Raw genomic sequence first — 23,832 nt, 5'->3', positions numbered from 1 at the left:
CAGACAATACTATTAAGGAGGTGAATGAAAGAAAAAAAGTGTATGTTTTTCTCTGAAAGTTAGCAAACTGCACTGCAATTTCTAAGGCTCCGAAACAAGGGAAAAGGAGGAACCAAATATTTTGAACCCTTTTGGCTGATGGGTGGGTGGAACTGAGCTAGGAAAAACACCTGTGACAGTGTTAAGTCCTTAGTCACTTAGGAACCATGACCACTGCATTCCAAAGGGATTGCAAAAGCAGCTGCTGATGCTTTGCTGTGGTGAAGGTGCGACCAGCAGGTGCCGGTTGGGATGTAGGCCAGCCTGAGAGAGGTTCTGGTGGCTTGGAGAGCACCACCGTGGGCGTGACATCCAGAGGTAAAGGAGGTGGTTGCAGCTGAGACAGAAAAAGTGCTCTGAGATTTAATTACTTGCGTGAGTAGCAAAGAAGAAGAAAGGAAACAGTCATACTCCAGAGGGAGCAATGTGTAACGTCTGAAGCAATCACTCTAAGTACCGAACGCCTGAACTTAAGAACTGGTCGATGCGGTTTGTCACTAGGGCTGTGTGTGAAGACCAGGTAACATCAGAGGCTTGTGGCTCTTATGGTTTCCAAGGAATATGAATTAAGGAAAAGAGAAAAAGGCCAAGTAAAGGCCAAGTAAAGTAGCTCTGAACAGCAATCAAATCCATTTGAGGAGATTCCTGGAACAAGTTTTGACAGCCTGAACAGCCGGGAAGCTTCCAAGAGGAGGAAGGACCTCTGAATTATAATGTAAGTGGAGATACACCATTCCAGATATACTGCTGCCAAGTGGGAAAAGTTTTAGTGTTTTTCTTTCAGGACAGGACTAGCACGAGTGTCATAAGTATTCCTTTAGTCTTTGTGGTATCAAAGTTTCTCAAAAAAGTGCAAGAAGCCATTATTTTTTTGGTGAAAATCAACCTTTCTAACAGGTATTGGAATTTAACTTATGCTTCTTTTTCAGTTTTTTTTTTCCTTTTTTTTTTTGGTAGCAAAATTCAGACTAATTTAAGTCTTTACTGGGTGCTAAAACAAGAGCTGTGGAATCTTAAACAAATATTCCTCCCAACAGCAATGTCACTTTATTATCTGTACACTTGTAAGCAAAGGTACAGAAATAAATAGAAATATATTCACCGTTGTGAAGGCTTAGAGTTTGCACTGATAAAAACTACTCATGGTTAATAGTTTGGGAGGGGGGCGAAATAAAACTTTTGCTGAAATAGTAGTATGGAGCTGGCTGCCATCACAGGTAAACAGACATTTGTTTCTGGTGGGAGTTTGTAATTTCACAGAAGTCAGGGGGTGTTGGAGATAGTTTGAGACCCAAAAAACCCCCCTGTCAAACCAGCTCACAGCGTACCAGAAGTGACATTAACCAATCTGGAAGTTAAGTAATCAGGAAATGCTCCTTTTCCCTTCATATGGCTTTTACATCCCACCACACTCCCTGTTTCCTCATCCTTAAAGATAACTTATTCATGGCACACCTATTATCCTTTGTAGGAAGTTCTTCTTGTCTTGGGATTCAAGAGAACGCATTTCCTCTGAGTAAATAATTTTGGTATCTCCTCCCATAATTACACCCACGTTGAGTAGGAACATTGGCATTAGACATACATATATTATAGGAACTAGTTAATTCGTTTGACAAGGCTGCAGGTATTAATAACAACTAAGTACCTCTCCCTTCTCTCCAATTTCAGCTGACAGCACGAAAAGATTGCTGGGTTTTTTCTTCTTATGATTAATGGGACTTGGACATCCTTGAAGAACAAAGTAGAAGGTGCATGCAATTCTCATAAACTGAGGGAATGGCAGGTGAGTTCTGCGTGTCATTTGCTTCCCCTGAGCAGGGAAACCCTAACTTTATTCAGGACTGTTTCCTTAGCATCCGTGCCCTGTAGGTATCTGCTCAGATTTCTTATCTGAAGGAGGTTTTATATGGTAATTTGTTCTTGCACTTCATTTTCAAAGTTTTATTGTTGTTATTATTAAGACCTCTTTGAGAATAACTTTGGAACTAAGCAGAGGATGTTTTGGGGGGAATAAAAAGAAAAGAAATTCCCATTACTTCAAAAGGCACCATATGGAATTCCATCTAACCCCTTCATTTTTTAAATGATATTTCAGAGCTGCGTTATGCTTTGTATTAACAGAATTAGTGTAATCCATCCTGTGAGCATGGAGCCTATAGATGGGAATTCGAGGAGGCATTAAACCCTGCCAGAGGAAAACAGTAATGGCAATATCTGTTTCCTTTTAAAGTTTTCCATGAAGGTTATTATTGAACTGGGCAATTGCAAAGCAGGGTTCTCTCTCGTTCAATGATGAAACAAACATTTTCAAATCAGTTTTTGAAGTGTTGCTTTGCAGGGAAAGCCTACTGCAGTTCACTGTTGTCCCAGATAGTCGTACTAAAGAGTCTCTCTTTCAGCCCATCAATGCTTATTCACATTACTACTTTGTGCTCTTAGACTACAAATAAAAAAAAATATATTCTGCCTTGAATTTGATTATGGCACTTTTTCGCGTAAGTTAGATTTTATTTTTGCTTCTTCTTCAAAGATTATAAGTAAATTGTAGTTTAAAGTGCAGCAGTATCGTTTCAGATCTGCCTTAGCGTTTCATTGCTGTGCTATATGGTATGAGATAGACTTGGAAGCTTGTGTGAAGATCCCTACTATAATGGTGCCTGGTGCCATGGGCCTTAATCCATCCTTTCCATCCCACTCTGTTGTTGTTATTGTTTTCTTTTGAATTCCCTTTAAAAGGGTGGCGGTCATGTGCCCCCATCCTGTCCCTCCCTACCCCCCAACCTCATGGCATTTATGATACTAGCATTAATAAGGGTGATTTGGAAGAATCTTCACTAAGGTTCTCGCCCTCGGCATACGCCAAAAGGCGCAGCACGACGCTGCGGGTGGGCTCTGTGGAGTCGCAGAGGGCAGGGTGCCTCTCGGAGCTCCCGAAGGCAAAAATAACTGCTCCAGTGTAAGCCTGGCAATAAAAGAGGAACTCTAGAAGGGAAACCAATCTCACAAGGAAGATCATATACATACTCACTTGCCAAAAAGTCAAGCTTAGCATTTAAGGCCTCAAAAGCCACTTTATGGGTTTTACACCACAGACCATAATAACAGCATGTGTGCAGGACACTCAATATCAGAGAACTCCAAGCACACTGTAAGTCATCAGAATTCCTCCAGGAAATGAAGGTAACGCATACCAGAGTGGGAATCCCAGTGGTCCAGTTCTCACTTCGCACAGAACTAAATTCTGTCAGACTGATTTCTTTGACAAAAGCTCCAATTTATGTCCTGAAACACCCCTTGATCATTCATATAAGACAGATGATCTCTCACTATGTATCTCTCCCTACGCCAGGCCAAATGGCGTCAGGATGTCAGCAGGAAAGGCAAGATAGCCATTTCTGAGATCCTAAAAATACATATATGTTGAAAATGTAGAGGGGCTACAGGCCATTTTATTTGGTGCTGACCATGAAACGGCACTGATTTGCCCCTGTAAATTTTTTTAAGTCCAATGATAAAACAGTATCCAGCACTGCACAGAAAGTATCTACGTCCTCAGCGTATGACAGCCTTGTAACAAATTCCAGGCAAAAATTTCTATTATTGACCGCCAGATTTAATCAACTTAATGGAGCCTCTGATTTTTAAGTTGTCCGTCCTGCGGTAAAAGGTAACTGCTCTTAGCAACCTCATCATGCCATTTACCAGCAAATGACTTCCTTCCATGCTGCTGCTTCGTGTCTTTTCCTCTATTTTACAGATCTGACACCAACACATATCAGCTGGCAGCCATCACTAAACGCAAGCGCGCACCATACTGACAAATATGCCAACTCTGAGCTGACCGTGAGGCGAGGACAAGGCTTCACTATTTCCCTCCACTTCAACAGACCAAGGCAGACGGGGGAGAGCCTAGCATTTGTCACTGAAATAGGTAACGCTCCCTTCGTGTAATCCATGTTCTCATAGAAGCATAATCTTTATCCCTGGCACTTCTCCCCTTATTCTATTTAGAGATGTAATTTTTCTTCGTGTATTTTTAATGCTTCCCCCCGCGACATGCTCGTTTCAAGTGTGAAGTTAATATTGAACCCACACTCTGGAATGGAAACCAATCACCCCTTCTTTCTGGCAGGACCATCCCCCTCAGAATCTCATCGTACAAAGGCCGTCTTTAAGCTCTCTGAGGCAGGGCCAAGCGGCTGGAGTGCCGTCCAGGGACCCAGCGAGTCCGGCTACACCAACTTCACAATCTCCAGCCCAGCCAATGCTGTCATCGGGCGGTACAATCTCACCCTCCTGGTAACCTCGGGGAACAAGATCTTCTCCAGATTCCTGGGGCAGTTTGTGTTACTCTTCAACCCTTGGTGCTCAGGTAGGTACCAACGCCTTTGCTCTTGCACTTAACTGACCTATTTGCTTTCATATCCGCACAGGGAGCTTGCTCCCTCAAGCTGTGTCTTTGCTGCCACTGCTGACCCAAGCTCAGCTATCTGTTCAGAGATCTGGTTTTACTACGTTAAAAGCTGCTGCTGCATCTCTCCCTCCCCCTTTTATCCTAATGAAATGTGCTACGCGGGGTGATATCAGACTCTCTTCAAGACTGAGCAGATCACTTTTTTCTGTAAACAAGGGCTGACAGACCTTCCTAAGTGCACGTACTTCTCAGAACTTGACGCAAACATACAGCAACATCCTTGACTTGCACCTAAATCCGAGCAAGAGTGCTCTTGTAGATGTTACCTGCAAAGACAGCAGCTCAACTAACTTTATAAAAACTGAGAGAGGGCTAGTGTGAAGCAGACTGGCATTTCCCACGTCTTTCGTCATGGGTTGAAAAGGGACATCTCTTGCTGCTCCGTTTTTTATTTCTGCAGCCTCAGCATGTTGCAGAAGGAACGCAATTTCCTAAAGTCAGATTTTGCAAATACGCAATAGTCTAGAAACCTAGGTTAGACTTAAACTACACCGCTCTAGAATTAAGGGAGCTCTTTGCCAGCCAAGTGAGTAAACAGCTTATGACAGAAGAGAAAAGTGACCACAATCATCCACTATTTTCCGTGACCATATGTTAGTCAAAGGTCACTAACAAATATGTCGAGAGCCAATGTGAAAAAAGCTGCTAATTAGCTCAGGATGTCTTGGAAGACAGAAATAATTATAGAAGCATGTTCAGGAAACTCAGACTGTCTCTGCATAGACAGTCCTGAGGGGAAAACCCTTCCCAGAACCTCCTGAAAGATCACTTGTGGTGTAACTTCTAATTGACGGAAACCACACTGCAGGGACTGAAATATTTGACGGCTCCTGAACTGGAACACCAGAGTAGCAGTGGTACTCAGGAGACCAGACAAATCATTCTCAAATGAAAGCTGAGAAAAATTAGGCTGTGCCATTCCAGTTTAAAACTAATGCTTTTGCAGAAGAGCTCTCCAGATTTATCAGATGATGCAACGACCGCTGACAAACAAAAGGGAGTGTCCTTAAAGCTGGATGCTGCTGAATAAGCTTCTGCAGAGCGGAGTAGCTCCCTGATCCTGACAAAGAGGAACAGATTCAGTTTGAGGGTACGTTACCACTGTAGTAAGTGTCACAGTAGACGGGAAAGAGAAAAATTATTTTCTCAGAGGATAAATGACAGATCTGGTCTGTAGATACGGCTCCACATGGGCCCTTATTCGTTAAGCTGTAAAAGACAGGAATTAATTCATAAACTGTAATATCAGTAAAGAACTGCTTACAAGGAAACAGCCAGGTCTAGAGATTAAACGAAAAGTATTGGGTTGGATCCTTAAGTGGCTCCTGAAAAAAACACTCCCATCAAATGGTTCATTACTGACTTTGATCTGCTGACACTAAGCCCCATTGTCCAGACACAGATGGGCTGGGACACCACATAGACACAGCTGGCTGGCCTCGGAGGCTGGAGTAGTTGAGAAGGGATAAGATATAATAATACAAAATAAAAGACCGTATGTTTTCAGAGAAATAACAATACTTTCAATGGCAGACTTACCAGCTGGAAGTCATGAAGAATATTAAAGTACTTGTTAATCAAACAATGAGAACCAAAGTGAAATGGCCCTGAAAAAGGCAAACGCAATCTTAAACTGTATCAGAGGGAACAGTCACTCAGATTTAAATATTAATGTCATTGTAGGAGGTGACAAGATCTCATTTGGAATTTTCTTCCGGTTAATCTTTCCTGACGAGGAATTGTGAATTCGAACATGCTCAGCGAAGGGTTACTAGCGTAACTGAACACGTGAAAAGCCTTTTGGACAAGAGAAAATTCCTAGTTTAGCAAGCCGAGAGCAATTAGTTTCAGAGGTCGTATATCTGAAATAAATACAGAACTTGGGCACAGAAAATACTGATCTTACCATAATGATAACAAACCAATAAGCTTATTAATTCACTAATGTATTTGTTTCAAACCTGTCAGTGAAACAAAAGTGATGTTTTGACTTTATTAAAGTGGCTCAAGGACATTTAAAGAGAAATCTAAGATACTTGCAAGCCAGCCTCTGAGAATGATGCATTCAATCCCAGTGCTATTGAAGAAACGTACAGTTAACCGCTAGAGTAAAGAGTGCTAATCATGAATTAAACGAATGATCGTACACTGCTTATCTCTAGCTCACAAGTGAAAACATCAATTGTAAAGCTTTAGGGGATAAAAGGATATGTATGTCCGAACTTTGTAGAAGGTATCTCTTTCCCTAGATGTCTGGTACTTGCCACTTGTTTCAGTGGCAAAGGTTATATAAAGAAATTACTAGAAGTATATGTATGTTAGAAAGTGTACTTACATACCGTTTAAAAACTATCAATAGAAATTTACATCCTGATTGGTTCTCACTATGCCAGGATAAACTTTTAACTCCAGAATGAGAGGACAGAAGAGATAACAACTTCGCATTTTTGTATTAAAAGGCACTAATATAATAAAGGATTAGGTCTATAGTGGTGTGTCTTTCTATAACTGTTAAAAAAGAGAGGACCATTGTGGCTGATTGTGTTTTTTTTCCTCCTTGCCTGCTGAGAGTAATAGAAGGGGTTCTTACTATTTAGTCATATTTGAAAGGAAGAGATGTGTTGTGGTGTGGGGCTTTTTTCCCCTCCTTTTAAACTAATGTTAATTTTGTTCCAAGTTATTGCTAGAAATAGTGTTGTTATAAAAAAGTCTAAGTATACTTATTGAAAGAACTGGCTCTAGCACATTTAATTGAGAGCGTATAAACCTTAGAAAAAAAGATGTCCTTCAAGTGATTACAGAAGGACATTTAGATCACTCAGAATCATAAACTCGTAACACCAGAAGGATCTTAGACAGTTATCTAGTCCCACACCATGTTCTAAGGCAGGTTCAGTTTAGCACTTAGTTCATTGCTGACAGATCTTGAATTTCTTCTTAATGACCAGCCACGAGGGAAGCTCCAGTACCTCCCCCAGCAATTCACTCCAATAAAACACTAGCCTTTCCATTAGAATTTTGTCCTATTAACTAACCAAATCTTCTTTGCTTTGATTTCAGCACGTAACTTCTCATCCTACACACAATAGACACCAAGGACAGATTCCCGCTCCCCCACCCCTCTGCCCCATCCTCTTCACCAAAACTTCTGGCATTGATTACCACACTTGGCCCAGTCCTCACCCCTATTTTTTTTTTCCTACCTCAAATAATTTAGAATTAAATCATAAGCATATTTTCAGGATTGCTGAGCATCCTCAGTGCTCCTCTCACTCTTTCCAACTGATCCACAACTTGAAGTACAGCACCTGGAGCTGCACCCAGTTCTCCAGGCCCATAAGCTTGGCAATCAACAATGACAATATTATTTAAAGAAATAGTGTGGACAGCTACAAAGACACTTATATGATATAATATTTAAATTAAATTACACGATCTTTTATTTTCAGGAAGGGAAGGATGGGAAGTTCCTATAGGAAGGTAAAGAAGCTGACTCAACAAAATAGAAAAGCTGATTTTTATACGTGTCTCCTGAAATCCTGAAGCTTTCAGAAAATAATTTTAAACGTTATGAAATTAAACACGGCGCTAAGTAGATATTGCTACCTAAAGAGTGATCACAACAGCCTAAACATCTGTGGGAAGCCAATGGTTTCATAGCAGCTGTTTCCTGGGCCTCAGACTAGGGAAATCAGGGTAACTGAGAACTTCAGAGGAACTGAAATCAAAGAGAATGGTTGAGAGCAGACTATCCTAATAATATTTCTGATAGCACTTTGGATCAGGCAAGTAGAGATCTTCATTTAGGAATCTTAAAACAAGACAAACATAGAATCGCCTAGGTTGGAAGGGACCTTTCAGATCATCTGGTCCAACCATCAACCCTAACTCTGACAAAAACCATCACTAAACTATATCTCTAAGCTCTATGTCTACCCGTCTTTTAAGTACCTACAGGGCTCCCTCACTCCCTCACTCCCCTGGGCAGCCTGTTCCAATGCTTGATAACCCCTTCAGTGTAAAAATTTTTCCTAATATCCAGTCTAAACATGAATGGAAAGCGGAAAAATGTCATCTGTGTGACTCTTCAAATGTCTATTCTACTTCTAACTACCCTGAGAAGGCAGAGTAACCCAGTGAGCTAGCCTAGACTTTTCTCAATCTTTCTCACAAAAATGCAATGGACACTGTTTCCCACAGCATTCTCCTGGAGAAACTGGCTGCTCATGGCCTGGACAGGTGTACTCTTCGCTAGGTAAAAAACTGGCTGGATGGCCGTGCCCAGAGAGTGGTGGTAAATGGAGTTAAATCCAGTTGGTGTCCAGTCACAAGTGGTGTCCCCCAGGGCTCGGTGCTGGGGCCGGTTCTCTTTAATATCTTTATCAATGATCTGGATGAAGGGATTGAATGCACCCTCAGTAAGTTCGCAGATGACACTAAACTGGGCGGGCGTGTTGATCTGCTTGAGGGTAGGTTGGCTCTGCAGAGGGATCTGGACAGGCTGGACCGATGGGCTGAGACCAATGGTATGAGGTTCAACAAGGCCAAGTGCCGGGTCCTGCACTTGGGTCACAACAACCCCATGCAGCGCTACAGGATTGGGGCAGAGTGGCTCGAAAGCAGCCCGGCAGAAAAGGACCTGGGGGTGTTGGTTGACAGCCGGCTGAATATGAGCCAGCAGTGTGCCCAGGTGGCCAAGAAGGCCAACAGCATCCTAGCCTGTATCAGGAATAGTGTGGTGAGCCGGACGAGGGAAGTGATCATCCCCCTGTACTCGGCACTGGTGAGGCCCCACCTCGAGTACTGCGTTCAGTTTTGGGCCCCTCGCTACAAGAGGGACATTGAGGTGTTGGAGCGTGTCCAGAGAAGGGCTACAAAGCTGGTGAGGGGTCTGGAGGACAAACCTTATGAAGAACAACTGAGGGAGCTGGGGTTGTTTAGCTTGGAAAAGAGGAGGCTGAGGGGAGACCTTATCACCCTCTACAACTACCTGAAAGGAGGTTGTAGAGAGATGGGGGCTGACCTCTTCTCCCTGGTGACAAGTGATAGGACGAGGGGAAACAGGTTCAAGTTACATCAGGGGAGGTTTAGATTGGATATTAGGAGACATTTTTTCACTGAAAGGGTTATTAAACATTGGAATAGGCTGCCCAGGGAGGTGGTGGATTCACCATCCCTGGAGGTGTTTAAAAAAAGGGTAGATGGGGCACTGAGGGACATGGTTTAGAAGTGGCTCTTGTCAGGGTAGGCTAAAGGTTGGACTCGATGATCTTAAAGGTCCCTTCCAACCTCAACAATTCTATGATTCTATGATAGGGGACGTTTAGATAATACACAAAAATACACAAAGGCTATGCTAAAATTAGGGGAAAAAAGTTAAAGCGGTATAACATGGATTCCCCACCCCCCCAGCCATATACAATAGCAGGCTTTTCCACTGAACTGCACATGTTCAGGGAGCTATAACAACCTGTTTCCCAAATAGTAGTTTTCCCCTTGCCAAATCAAGATACAAATGCTTTTGAAAGGTTGCTAATATTCTCAGATTTAAGCGTAAAAGCATGTGCAACTTGGTTTTCAGGTGATGCTGTCTACATGGCTAACGAAAATGAGAGACAAGAATATGTTCTAAATGAAAATGGAATAATCTTTGTGGGCAATGCAAAGTACATTGAAGCAAGAGGATGGTACTACGGACAGGTAAGCCACAAGGAATTCATTTCAGCTCTTATTCGGTCTCCAATAGCATTTTCTCTTCTCATTATTTGCCTCTGATAGATATGCCTATTTATACGAAAAGCAAACAAACCTGGCTAGGCTTATTTGTGGTTCGCTCAGTGTGAGAGAAGATTTAGCCCAGCACTGCAGCTAGGACTGACTTCTACAGGTGTTTGAAGCTCACGGTACAAGCGTGGACCTCATCTGTGACCAAAGCATCCATAGCACAAGTGACAACATACTTGTGTGGCTCCAACGCACCCACTGTTTTTCCTATAACGTGCCAGAACTGACATTGACATAGAATTATAGAATCATTTGGGTTGGGTGGGACCTTTAAAGATCATCTATTCCAACCCTCCTGCCACGAGCAGGGACATCTTCAACTAGATCAGGTTGCTCAGAGCCACATCCAACTTCACCTTGAAAGTTTCCAGGGATATAACTCAAGAGAATCTAATAACTGCAGTCAGAATAAGCTTGGCAGTTTTAGTTTTACTGCTGTCACCTCTTCTGATGGCAAAAAGCATCCTGCCAGATTATTATTATTTTAATTAGTTAGTCCCATCTTTAGCCAATATTCAAGCGTGAATTGCACACTACTGTCTTTATGCCTCACTACCCCTATCGCTGTTGGGCTAGAATATCTTAAAAAGGAGGAACTGCAGTAGAATCTCCTCTAATTCTGTTTGTGAAACTATCTATTTTCTTAAAAAATTGTCTTATCTGACCACAGTTTCAAGATCACCTTCTAAACATTTGTCTCACCATGCTTGATCTGAGCCTCTACTATCGTCAGAACGCAGCCATTGATGTATCCCGAAGAGGAGATCCTAAATATGTGGGCCGAGTAATCAGTTCCATGGTAAGAAGCGGACAACTTAATCTGAATTACACACGCTTAAGCAGAAAGCATTAGTTATACCACTGAGCCTCAGCCGCCTGCACCTTAAGCAACTAGATATTAACTAGTTGCAATAACTAACAGCAATAATTAACTAGATATGCTGCATTACACACAACAGATTTTGTGCATTCTGTCCATTGGCCTGTTTTTAGATCAATGGAAATGATAATGACAATGGAGTTCTCCTGGGAAAGTGGCAAGGAAGTTTCCATTCCCATGAGAATCCCTCCAGGTGGGACGGCAGCGTGGTAATCCTCCAGAAATGGCGTCAGGACAACTACAAGCCTGTGCAGTATGGCCAGTGCTGGGTTTTCGCAGGCGTGATGTGTACAGGTAAGCTTTCCGAATAGAGGACTATGAAACGGGGGTGAAATGGAGGCATCTGTGACCTCTGGTTTTATCAAAACTACGAAGCAATTAATTCTGCAAGAGGAACAGTGCTCTGAAGATTGCAAATGCTGAAGAATTCACAAAATATTGAGACACTTCACTTTGTTTCTCACATGTTTTTCTAATCACTAAACTAAAGCTGTGTGTGTTTTTTTGTTTGTGTATGTGTGTGTTTGTTTTGTTTTTTTTAAATATATTCCAGTTCTGAGGTGCTTGGGGATTCCAACTCGTTTGGTTTCAAATTTTAACTCTGCCCATGACGTGGATAGAAACCTGAGTATTGATAAGTACTATGACAGCTCTGGAAAGAGTCTTAATATCGGCAAGGATTCCACATGGTAAATATGATTTTTTTTCTTTTGCATCTCACCAAAAATTAGAGAGAGGATTTATAAGCCTTAAAACCATGAACGCTAGTAGTACAAAAGGAAGTGAGCGCACAAAATTTAATATAGATATCTAAATGAATACACTAGACAGCAATTTGGACAGAAAACATACTTCATGGGTTTAAGATAATAATTACTTCAAATAACCAACCCAATTTTTTGCAGTCCCTGGCCTCAAACAAGTTGCAACTTTCTTTAAAAAATACGTTTCCATTGATGACGTACCAGTTCCCGAGGCTGTTTTGATTATTGACACCAAACCACTTTGTTCCCGACAATGCAGCTGTGTACCTTCCGTGCTCTTAACGGCTTACTGCTGCCATAACTTTCTCTTATCAAACATCCAAAGCCTGTGTTCCTCAGCCCCTGGCCTCCCCAGGTAGATGGGAGCCTCCCCAGGAGGTTTTCCAGCACTCCCTTAACTTGACCTTCCCTTTGTGGGAGCTGAAGAGAGAACAATCCCGACACTCTCCAGACTTGGTTACTGGACATTGTAAGTCCGGTGCCGTAAACTGCAAGTGATCCGTGATCATCAATCAAGCCTCACAATTTGAGTAGCCAAAGAAACACGATATTCTTTAAATAATACCATTTTGTGTTTTAGTTGCCCTCCAGTTTTAAAATCTTTACTCTGCAGCCGCTTCACCTTTCAGGAAGCGAGCTAACTGGGCCCAAGGGCGCATCATCCAGCTCAAAGTCCCTGTGCACACCAGGCTTCACCAAAATGTCAGCATTATTTGGTCTGCTTTCTTTCACTGAGTGTATGTGGTTGAAGGATATGGAAGTCTTCCACCTCTGAACTTCCTTAGAAACGTTAGCCTCTGAACCAAATTCAGCCAACGGATCTTTTCTGGGTTCTCCTGTGACCTACCTTTTACCAGTCTTTCGTGCTATCCTTTCCTTTCAGAGTTTGTGGAACTCGTTACCACTGGATGCTGTTTAAAACACAGCTATAAAGAGTTTTTAAACAGGTCAAGAGAGATTCATAGAGAATAAGATGACTAATGACCATTAAACCCAGCGGCACTGATGTAACATCTGATTCAGAAAGTCCCAAATTCTCTGACTGGAAGAAATTGTGTTGGGGGAGGCTCATTCTATTCACGTGCTGTTCTCATCTCTTTTCTAAACACGTGCTGCTGCACACTGCTATAGGTGGAGTATTGGACTTCATGAGCGTTTTATCCGACCCAGTATAGCTATTTTAAGTGCCTATTTAAATGAAGAATTTCCCACATTGGAGGGTTACCGAACACAATCACCAAGTGTTGCCTATATCCATGGCTTAAATCTTTCACCTACAGTTTATATCGCTCCCAAAGCAAGCTGCTGCCATCTGTATTCTCTCCCTCCCTGCCCTGAGGTCAACACCTCAACAGCAGGCAGTAAATCCACCCTTTGAAAGAGTAGTAGTGGGTTGCTGTAACTAGCCAGCTCCTGTCACATGTTAGACAGTCTTTAAAAAAAAAAATAATTTCCTTCTCCTTTAGAATTGGAAGTTCATATGACTCTATATTACTATGTTTTGTAGACATTGTTCTTTGTCTCCAGGGATTATCACGTCTGGAACGAAAGCTGGTTCATTCGCCCAGACCTGGGAACACCATACAATGGGTGGCAGGTTTTAGATGCGACTCCACAGGAACAAAGCAAAGGTAAATTCTTAGCATGACTTCACGTCCCTTCTCTAAACTGAGCAGGACTAAAGTTTGCCTTTTTTGCCCCCCGGTGTTTTAGGATTATTTCAGTGTGGCCCTGCGTCTGTCAGAGCCATCAAAGAAGGAGATGTAGACTTGGATTACGACACCTTATTTGTGTATACGGAGGTGAATGCCGATTGCAACAGATGGATTGTATACAGCGATGGAACTAAGAAAAGAGTGTATTGTGATACCGAAATAATTGGCAGGTTTATCAGCACCAAAGCTGTGGGCAGCAATTCCCGTGTGGATGTCACCTGTAATTACAAATATCCAGAAGGTAAAGGAATTACCACAGACTGTTCTTCTTGTTATCACCGTTATCCCCTGTTGAATTCTTGGTGCTAGGGAGCTAGGATGGGTAACCTCTTTTGTTTGAGCATCTCTCCCCTTCCTTCAGAAAAATATTTCTGTCAGCATTCTCACACTATTTTCTTAATACAATGGGTATTTGTATATTTCTGGGTTTGTGTATTCAGTAGTTTCCTTATTAAGACACAATACAAAATATACTTTAGTCCTTTACACAGGAGCACAAAGTGTAATATATACACAAAACAGGGCTATAAAATATGGTTTACTACCCAAGGCAAACTCTCAAGCTGTCATACCAGAAAGTCTTAAAGCCAAGTCCATCACGTATCACGAACTGTGCACAGGTCTGTAGTGGGGGAAGTTACAGATTAATAAGTACTATTTGTCTGGCATATCTGGCAGAGGGAGCGAGGCAACAATCAAACTACTATTCCAAAACCTTAAACTCCAGTCCTCTAACACCAGATATCCATCTCCCATGCGGAGATGCTCATCTCCATGCTCAGTCTCTGTCAGCAAATAAATTCTTCCTTGCTGTGTCCGTTCCAACTCCTCATCTGTCCTTTTGAAGGCCCCATTACACCCCGTTCCCAAGAGGGGTGACTCACTCCGTCTCCCTCTCTGACCATATAAATTCACCGAGTTATGCTCTCTTCCGCTTCTGCTCCGACATCCCACCATCAGCCACCCAGCCATTCAGTTGGTATGTGTTTGCGCTCCCCAATGCGGACTCAGTCTCCACGTTATCAGATTCAGGAAACAAAACTACTAGGAAACAGTAAAGGGACTAAGTGCCACTCATCTGTGATTACCAAACAAAGCAGCAAAGGTTAAGAACTGCATAGCTGCATGTTTGCGGGAATGTTTTTATCTTCCCTCAAAAACTTGGTATCTAGGTCTTTCCATCTTTTTTTTTTTTTTTTTTTTTAAGTTTAGGGTTATGGGTTTCATAATAGTTTGCTTAATGTTTGTGGCTCAAAGTCTTAAAAAAAAAAAAAGGAGGAGAATGTATTTAACTTTTTTTTTTTAAAAAAAAAGTTTGCTATTCAGAATTAGTGGCCACATTTCAATACTTCACTCCCCAAGGTTTCAGTGCAACCATATTTAATACAGAGGCTGGTTATCATCAGATCAGGCGAGTAACACTTACCACACTACTGCATGTTCTGACCAAGGAAAAAAGAATTCTTGCATCCTAACAAATACAAATGCATCGTATTTCATTTTAGTGCCTTATTCACCTTATTACACGTGTTTATTACTTTCCTGTGAGAAACCTGAATAGAAGCTTATAAAAACATGGGGAACTTTTGGGTGTTGCGTATTTCTGGGTGATGCAGAGCTGACGCCCTGTATCACTCTGAAAGCCTTTACGCAGAGAAGGCGCGATGACAACAAAAAGTATGAAATTTACTCGGTTCTCTCCTTCGCCCAGGTTCTTCTGAGGAAAGACAAGTTTACAAAAAGGCCTTGGCAAAGATATTTGGATCAAACATCACAGAAGGACACACAGAATCTCCGCGTGAAAGACCATCAGAAACAATGAGAAACCCTGGAATCTCTGGGAAATTCAAGCTGGCTGAACCTCCGGTGTTCGGCAAAGACATTACCCTACTCTTAATTCTCAATAACCTATCTTCTGACCGCAAGACTGTGAAGGTGGACATGAGTGCATCAACCGTCCTATATACGAGGAGACCAGTAACAGAGATCTTGAAGGCAACCACTTCTGTGGATCTGGGTTCTAAACAAGGTAACTTCCCATGTCCCTAAGGAGCCAATATAGCCCTCCTCTTAGCCACACGAAGGCAACTGGAAGTAAGAAACATCAGTATCATACCTCCAGCAGCCTCCTAGCCCATCTACTTGCTCCCTCTCTTAATAGCATTGTTTATGACTACATTTTACAAGATATTTCCCTCCCCCCAAAAACCTTCCCTAGTTCGACCAGGAATTGAAGGTCTCATGAAATGTTTTACAGAAGGCTACATTGATGTTATAGCTCCAGAAGCAACGCTATAGATACGTGTCGCCCAGAGAGGTGGTGGAGGCCCCATCCCTGGAGACATTCAAGGCCAGGCTGGATGAGGCTCTGAGCAACCTGATCGAGTTGAAGATGTCCCTGCTGGCTGCAGGGGGGTTGGACTAGATGGCCTTTAAAGGTCCCTTCCAACCCAACACATTCTATGATCCTATGTGTGTGTCATGTGTGCCTATACGTACACATATACACACACACCTGTGTGTGTCTGTGGTGATTATTACACGTATGGGAACACATCTTGCACTCTTAACAAATAAAAAACCTCTGATGTATGCTTTCTGGCACTCAACAGGCATCACTTTAATAGAAGTTAACTAGGAAAAAGGTTAAAAGTTACAGTGAAACTGTCTCTTTGGAAGAGTCAAGGCTATTAAAACTGTTCTAGAGATCTTTTTCACCCCCAGCAGCTGCAGAGACACATTTTTTTTTCCATACCTAGCAGAAAAGTTGTAGGATTACAACAATAAGCAGCTGAGCAGGTCACTTGAACAGGATCTCTGTGACACTTGACCCAAACTTTCTTCTTTACTGAGGTAAAACAAATAGGATGCAAGGAGGGAATAGGTAAAAATCGTTATACATTTAAATTATAAGAAATACAAAAGTACAGGAATCCAGTGAAATGCAGATGACCAGATTCCCTCAGTTTCAGGCCAAAATCCTGCGTTCACAACTGTAAGGGTCAAAGGAGTTAAAGCAGAAAAGGATCACCAGAAGAGAGAAATACACAGCCAGTCTCACAAGGAAGAAATAGAAACGGACTCCAGCTGTCTTAGCTTCTGTGCTCTTCAATAATTTCAAAACCCCTCACAATAACTACCTTTTCTTTTTAATCACTCTTTGAGAACGTAATGGTTCCTAAATACATGTCTGCATTCCAGGGAAACACATCCGGTTAAAGATTCCTTATTCCTATTATGGAAAATACCTGACTACCGACAAAAGGATCCAGGTTACTGCTCTGTGTGAAGTCCTGCACAGGCAGGGGCTAAAGCTGCTGGTGGAGAAGACAATCATTTTAGAGGACACAAACATTATCATTAAGGTAAACAATTCTCTCCCTGATGTCCCAAACAGGCAGAAAGAACTAAAGAGTCTTTTTGGAGCTCAGATCTTTAGATGGGAATTTGGGGCTAAATGCGTTAGTTCAGGCTGCAATTTCAGATGTTGCTCTAAAATTCTGCCTGCCTAAGTTGAGGAAGTAAGCAGCCGAAAGACCAATTTTCAATCTTTGCCTGAATCTGCCCCGTTCTTCAGAACCGCTCCATTACCTTCTTTCTTTCCCAGTCACGTGCCACCGCTTCACGGTCACAGAACTTGTTTTCATTTCATCTGTATCCTAGGTATTGGCAAGTGCTTTAAACAACTTTGCCTACTTCCAAATCCCTTAATTCTAATCTGCTAGGGCCAGTTTATATTGTTTTAACGCTTTAATCCTAATCAGTGATGTCCCAAAAAAACCCCAAAAACAACAAATGCTGCTCAGCAACCCAAAGATCAGACAGGTTTAACGAGATGTGTCTGTATAGTCAGGGCTCTGTTTCACTGAAATTGTGCACAAAATATTGCACACAGCTTGACAGCACTATTCAGCTAATCCAAATCCCGCTTCAAGCATTAGGGAAGGCATACCTAAATTCACTGCTCCTAAAATGCCTCGTTCATCCTCAAACGCGAGAGATGCTCTGCTTCCAGCGCCACCGAGGTCTGGCGCCAGAAAAGAGTAAAACGGGGAATGGTCAGAAACGTGTCTTTGTCATTTAGATGCCCCGGCGGGTTGTAGTGAACAAAGCTGTTACTCTGGAGATCTCGTACGCCAACCCCCTGCCGGAGCCCGTGAGCCGCTGCGTGCTGCTGGTGACTCTCATGAATCAACAGGTCAAGATACAGTAAGTGAAAACCACCGCATTTACTCAGTGCTTCTAACATGACCAACAGCGTGTCTAATTCCACAGTAAGAAAAAAAAAAAAATCACGCTTGAATTGTCTTTTTCATATTTGCTATTTATGAAGATAAAAATGCCACTAAATACATATTGAGATATAGGAACCTCCTTAACAACTAAAAACTGCCAGCATTCTTCCTTCCTGGGAAAGCAAATGGGCACAAATTCTTTCGTCTCTCTGACATTTCTTCTACAGCTTGGCTTTATGTTTCTATTTTTATAGAGGGTACCCTAATACTACAAAAACAAGTCTGAGCTAAAGCAAGTAAGACACTGCCATAGCTCCCTCCTTTCAGCCCAAACAAGAAGTTGCTCTCTTCTCCTTTAAAGTTGGAGAAAATCATGCCTTTTCAAAACATAAGAGCAAAATGTTCTATTACTTTTTTTTTTTTCTTTTCCTCTGGACTCTGGTGCTTTATGGATCAACTCAGCGTTGAGCAGTTCGTATTTCCTAAAGCCTGTTTTATCATAAAACAGCCTGACTTTCTGTGGCTCTGGAAATATTTGGATGTATTAATCCATAAAAATATGGGAAACATTATTCCAGTGAAAGACTGAGCCACTTTAGGCCAAAAGGAGACACAAACCAGAAGCACCCTGACCATTAGAAAAAAAATTAAATCATATTATTGCCAAAATGGAGATGAACCAAGCAGGCATCCAAGACAGCGCTGGCCTTTGACATCCAAGTTTTCCTATTTTAAGTTTGTGTTGACAATCCAAACTTGTGCCCAGCCCTAACATGGAGGCATGGTGTAGCACTCCTCATTTCCACCAGTCTCTGCAAGAGTAAATGAAGATGGTATTATCTTTTCTCATTTCTTAGTCTTCACAAAGCCCCAAACCCTAAGCAGTTCTTAAAAGCCAAGGCTGGGTCTCAAGTAACTGTTGGTGCCCTAGCTATCATGCAGTTCTGCTTCTTGGGAATCTCACAGAAAGACAATGCAAGCCTGAATTAATTGATTTTTAAATTAATTTTTTTTTTTTTCCAGTCTGGCACGACTGGCACCAAGGGAGAGATCAAAAATTTATTTTGAATTCACACCTCGCAAGTCTGGGCCCTTACAGCTGCAAGTAGACTTCTCTTGTGACAAGTTTTCACACGTCAAGGGGTTTGTAACCATTGCTGTAGCACCTGCATAATGTGATGGAATCGATCTCCTATTTCAGCATTAACATGGCAAGATGTTCTCCTCCGTATAGGGACCCTGATGACTGCAAGAAACTTCCCACAAAAACTGGTGACCTCTTACATTGCAATAGAATCAAGTCTCCTGCTTTCACAGTGCTTAATTATTTACTCTCTAATTGTATTTCTTTTTTTGTCTCCTTGTCTAGAAAAATGAAGCTCCTTCCTTGTAGAAATAGTTTCACTGTTTTATCGAATCTTATTGTATTAAGCTCCTGGTTTTAACTTTTCCATCAGATAACACAGTCTCTTTGTGACCACATTCTAATTGTCAGCAATAAATAAAAACTATTCATAACTGTATTATTTTGTAATGAATTGTACATTCCATGGAAATATGCGACATCACAAGACTGAGGAAAATTCTTTTTCCTTCATTTAAGTTTCTTACCTAAGAAGTAGAACAGTTCCTCCACTGTTCACTTAATGTCTGTGATTTGTGACACCTATAACTCTGTGAACAGGGAGGAAAAAAGCCTACGAAGGCTGGAAAAAGTGAATGTTCGGGGTTCGTGACAACAATATTTTTGTAGCCTGTGGGCTTAGACCTGCCACAGAGCAGACGACACATCTACATATTCAAATCTGTAAGTTAATTCCTATGTAACATGACAGAGCCCCGAGCACCACGGAGCACAGGAGAGCCCTGCATTAATAAGGAAGGCCAGCAGCACAAGGGAACTAATGCTTTTTGCCCGCCAATGCAAGGTCGCTCAAGACCAAGGAATACTTTTGTCTTCCAACTTATAAAATGTTTAAAGCAGAACTACTAAGGCCACAATTGCGAACCACAAAGTCATCAGGAGTTCAACATGGACACCTTTTGTCTGACAGGTGATAACATTTCATAGAATAGTTTGGGTCAGAGAGCCTGGTGCATCCAGACACGATCACAAATTCTTACGGAAAAGAATACACGAGAAGCCATAGCAAAACGTTAGATCCCTTTTTTAAAAACAAATTTAAGTGGCAGGTAATTAATTTGCCTTTTTGGTTGCAGGCAGTCTTGAATGTGGAAACAAACAAAAAAACAGCAACAGACAAAAAAAAAAAAGAGATACGACATGGAAGTGTAGAGGTGAGGAAAAGGAGGGATCATCCCTTTTCCCCTTACTCCTCAGTCACAGTCCACTGGAAGTTGGGGAAGTTCGGCATGCAACCTCCTCTCAGGACAAATTGGCAGGGCCTGTTTCTAGATAAGTTGTGATACAGGATGAGGGAGGAGCGAGCGCGAGGCAGCTTCCAGAGCGGAGCAGGGTGTCTGTAATTAGAGTGGGCAGGGCTCGCACCAGCACCACAGCTCTGTAGCTTCCTCCAGGGCCCAACTCAAGCTGCCGTGCCAAACAGCTACGGAGAAACATGTATTATGAACGCCAAACTACACACAAGAGTGATTAAAAGCAGAGGCAGCCTTAAACGCTCCTCTGTACTTCACAGAAGTCCCTGACGCGCAGGTGACTGCACAGCAATGGCCCCTCAGGGGGACGTATTGCTTCACGCGTGAGAAATGCGTATTGTATGTAATCATGGCAGGAACAGAGGATGAGCACGCCACAACTCTATGTGCTTCCAAGAAAGCACGAATTGCATGCAGTTATGTGAAAGATCTTCAGGCAGACCTGCCTTAAAAAGAAAAGAAGAAGAAAAAAAAAAAAGTGGTTTATGCTATGCAAAGCCATGATGGTACTGAGCAGCAGTAACACTAATTATTACAACTCTACTTCGATCACTCCACATCCCATACATCCACGTTGTACAATATGTACATTTGTCTGTACCCGCCCTCTGCACAGTCTCCAAAAACCTAAACTGACACAAACCAAACCATCCAAAATTAAGTTTCTTCTGTTCCTTCATCAGATCAAGTTTGGAACGTTTTCCCCTCTTAGCAGTTAAGACACCAGGATGGTGTTTATCATCTTTCCTCAGCTGTTCACCAGTTTTAAATAAGCATAATTAGATTCAAGATTGTGCAATTAAAGTAGTCATAAGTAGATGCTTACGTAGGATATTACTACCAAAACAGTAACTAGCAACCACAGGTCACACCCATCTTGTATAAACTCTATTTTATGTAGTGAAGTCAAGAGTCCTAAGTCTTTCATTGCTCCTGCTGGTGGAAGAGGATTCAGAATGTTCTTGCACACTTCTGTATCCATAACTTGAACTACGCACAAGTGTGGAAAAGAAGAAAGAATCCTCATGGCGGGTAAGTTAAAAATAGCCTCATTGCTCCAGACATCACTCTTCCAATACAGATGAGTGGCATTTGCTGAGGAAACAGGATAAATTACATTTAGTTGTTCCCTTGGCAATTTAGCCCTTTTTAGGTTAAATGCATTTTTGGGTTATTCTACTAAAACTGATTTATTTTTGTTTCTTTTCATATCATGGCTCTTGAACATATTCTTTTCTATATAGCTATTAACTACTTTATACAGTGCTTTCGCAGCCACCTAATCAACACTGTTGGCTAGTGACTTGGGCATCAGACTGCCGCACAGAAGTCCCAGGCTCTAATCCCTCTCTGATGTCAAATTGATGTCTGGCCTCAGACGGGTCACTTCTTGGCTTTGGACTCCCACATTCACCTCCCTACAAAGTGGCGGCGTTAGCCTGCGCGCTGCTTCGTTGAAGTGCAGTCCCAATATCTGTGTATTCTATGTATATATTCTAGCACTTGCTCTCGCTGTCAAGCTGACCGGAAAGATCTGTAGTTAGAAAGAAGGGTCATATAATACACACACACACAGAGTCTATCTACAATTTAGCCTAAGGATTTTTTTCTATTATAGCTTCAGCTTTCTGTCAGAGGCAACAGCAAGAACCCTGTGTGTATAACGATCGGCATTTTCAGCCGTGATCACCGATTCGGCAGACTGGCTTATGAGCATGCTGCCAACGTTATCCATTAGCAGACAAAACACACACACAACTTTTAAGTTTGTCCAATTGTATGTTGACAGGACTATTAAAAATATTTTTTTCCAACAGAGAGATACTGAAAGCAGAAAGAGAAATTATAAGATTTAAATTGAAACTATGAAGATCAAAACAAAGAGAAATTGGAAGTACGCAGAGACAAAAGACTGGTATTAAGCTTTATTGTGGTCTTGCCACATACATAAGCCATTTTTTGCTGATCTCCAGCACATATTCACTAGAAATGCTTGTGTAACCATGGACTTTGCAAGGCAAACCAAACTGTTAACACAGTAAATCCTTAGAGCTAACCAACGATAACCACTGCCGCCTTTATCTTCCTACTTCTCTGCTCTTACTCTGTCGTACATCTTGTCTTTGCCTCTGACACTCCACTCGAAGTCTTAGCGGCGCCATTTAGGTCCTTAAAGTCGGAGTCCCGCCAGTATCCAACCCATGGCTCAGCTGCTATTAAATCCTATATGTGCTACATTTTTGTTTGCAGACATGCAAAACGCTCTGTGTTATCTGCGTCGTTGCACAACCAATGATGCTCACACTCCCCGCCTCAGGGAGCGCTTCGGGACACACAGTGGTGGGACATACACGGGCAAAGTGTTGCAAGGCTAATTTCTTTCCAAACTCTGAACCCAACTGCCCTTCAGAAACATGTTCTAATTCACTCTTAAATTAGAGCACTTGATAGTAAGAATGCTGTTTTCTATAGGTCCTTTTCAATTAAGCATGTTTAAGCCAGAATAACAAAGTGATGATGCAAGCCAGAAACTTTCTAGACATTTTACATCACATGCCTCAAACATAACACTCCTATCAATGGAATTTTTTTTCTCTAGGTGACATGTCTGAAACATGACCCTCCACTTAACTGAAAAATCTCAAACATATTTATGCTCAGACTACAGGAAAGCAACTCGCTCCAGGCACTTACTGCAGCCTCAGAACTGCATGTACGCATTCATGTTTCTTCCAAAAAATCTGAAAAATTAGTATAATTATGGCTACATCAAGGCTTCGCAGAATAGAATTCTGTGCTGCAAACACAGCAGAAAACTCAAATCCCACATTCTCTACTTCTATAGTAGAGCTCTATGGATTCCCTCAGGTATGAATCTCATTGCAAGAGATTCAAGGTGTGGCTAAAACCAACTCCGTGAGCTTAGTTCAGTGAAACCATGGATGTGGTGCTTCCATGGAGATGTTCTTCAAATGAAATTCCTCTGGAATATCATACTTGGGAAGGGTACTTCTCAAACACATGTGTTCATAGAGGGATCTGTATTTTTTCTGCTTTGCTTTTGTTTGTTTTTTGGTTGTTGTTTGGTTTTTTAATTGATTGGGGAACAAGAAAAGTTGCAAGCTTTTGCAATCTGTGCTTCAGTGTCCCATTTTAAATAGTGGGCAACCTATCATGATACAAGAGAGCAACCCACAGCACTGCCTCAAGAAACACCACTCCTAATCCTACCGTCTGTCCTCTGCTGGTTATCTTTTCCCAACAGAGAAACAGCACCCAGCTTCAAGCAACGAGACTATAAATTAACTGAGATACAAGATATGCAACAAGATAACATGCAAGTTTGACAATGAAGATAGTAGCTTTCTATTCATCATCTGTCATACAGTATTTCCAGGATCAGACACGCACTTGCTCGTGACATTTTTGATATTTCTTTCTGTACAGCCAGAAAGCATTCTGGGAACCAGGGATTCCCACAGAAAAAGAGTGGGAACACGGTGGAACAGAACAGTCTTCAACCTTTAACAAAGTCTTACGG

General features: G+C 41.9%; 1 protein-coding gene across 1 annotated transcript; it reads left to right on the top strand.

Moving 5' to 3' along the window:
- The first annotated feature begins 3,750 nt into the window (after positions 1–3,750).
- LOC134522566 (protein-glutamine gamma-glutamyltransferase 6-like) lies at positions 3,751–19,068 on the top strand. Its single transcript, XM_063350332.1, has 12 exons — positions 3,751–3,973; positions 4,175–4,414; positions 10,098–10,216; positions 10,971–11,099; positions 11,294–11,474; positions 11,734–11,869; positions 13,472–13,575; positions 13,658–13,900; positions 15,371–15,688; positions 16,861–17,024; positions 17,744–17,868; positions 18,918–19,068. The coding sequence occupies exons 1-12, from the start codon at positions 3,751–3,753 to the stop codon at positions 19,066–19,068; spliced, it is 2,133 nt and encodes a 710-aa protein (XP_063206402.1).
- The last annotated feature ends 4,764 nt before the right edge of the window (positions 19,069–23,832 follow it).

The sequence above is a fragment of the Chroicocephalus ridibundus genome, chromosome 12 (assembly GCF_963924245.1).
Source record: "Chroicocephalus ridibundus chromosome 12, bChrRid1.1, whole genome shotgun sequence".
Classification (NCBI taxonomy): domain Eukaryota; kingdom Metazoa; phylum Chordata; class Aves; order Charadriiformes; family Laridae; genus Chroicocephalus; species Chroicocephalus ridibundus.
This window is presented reverse-complemented; position numbering and strand designations above follow the sequence as displayed.

Coding starts and splice junctions, on each gene's coding strand:
- LOC134522566 (XM_063350332.1), top strand. CDS start 3,751: ATGACTTCCTTCCATGCTGCTGCTTCGTGTCTTTTCCTCTATTTTACA. Junction 11,100..11,293: donor GCCGAGTAATCAGTTCCATG/GTAAGAAGCGGA, acceptor GCCTGTTTTTAG/ATCAATGGAAATGATAATGA. Junction 13,576..13,657: donor TCCACAGGAACAAAGCAAAG/GTAAATTCTTAG, acceptor CCGGTGTTTTAG/GATTATTTCAGTGTGGCCCT.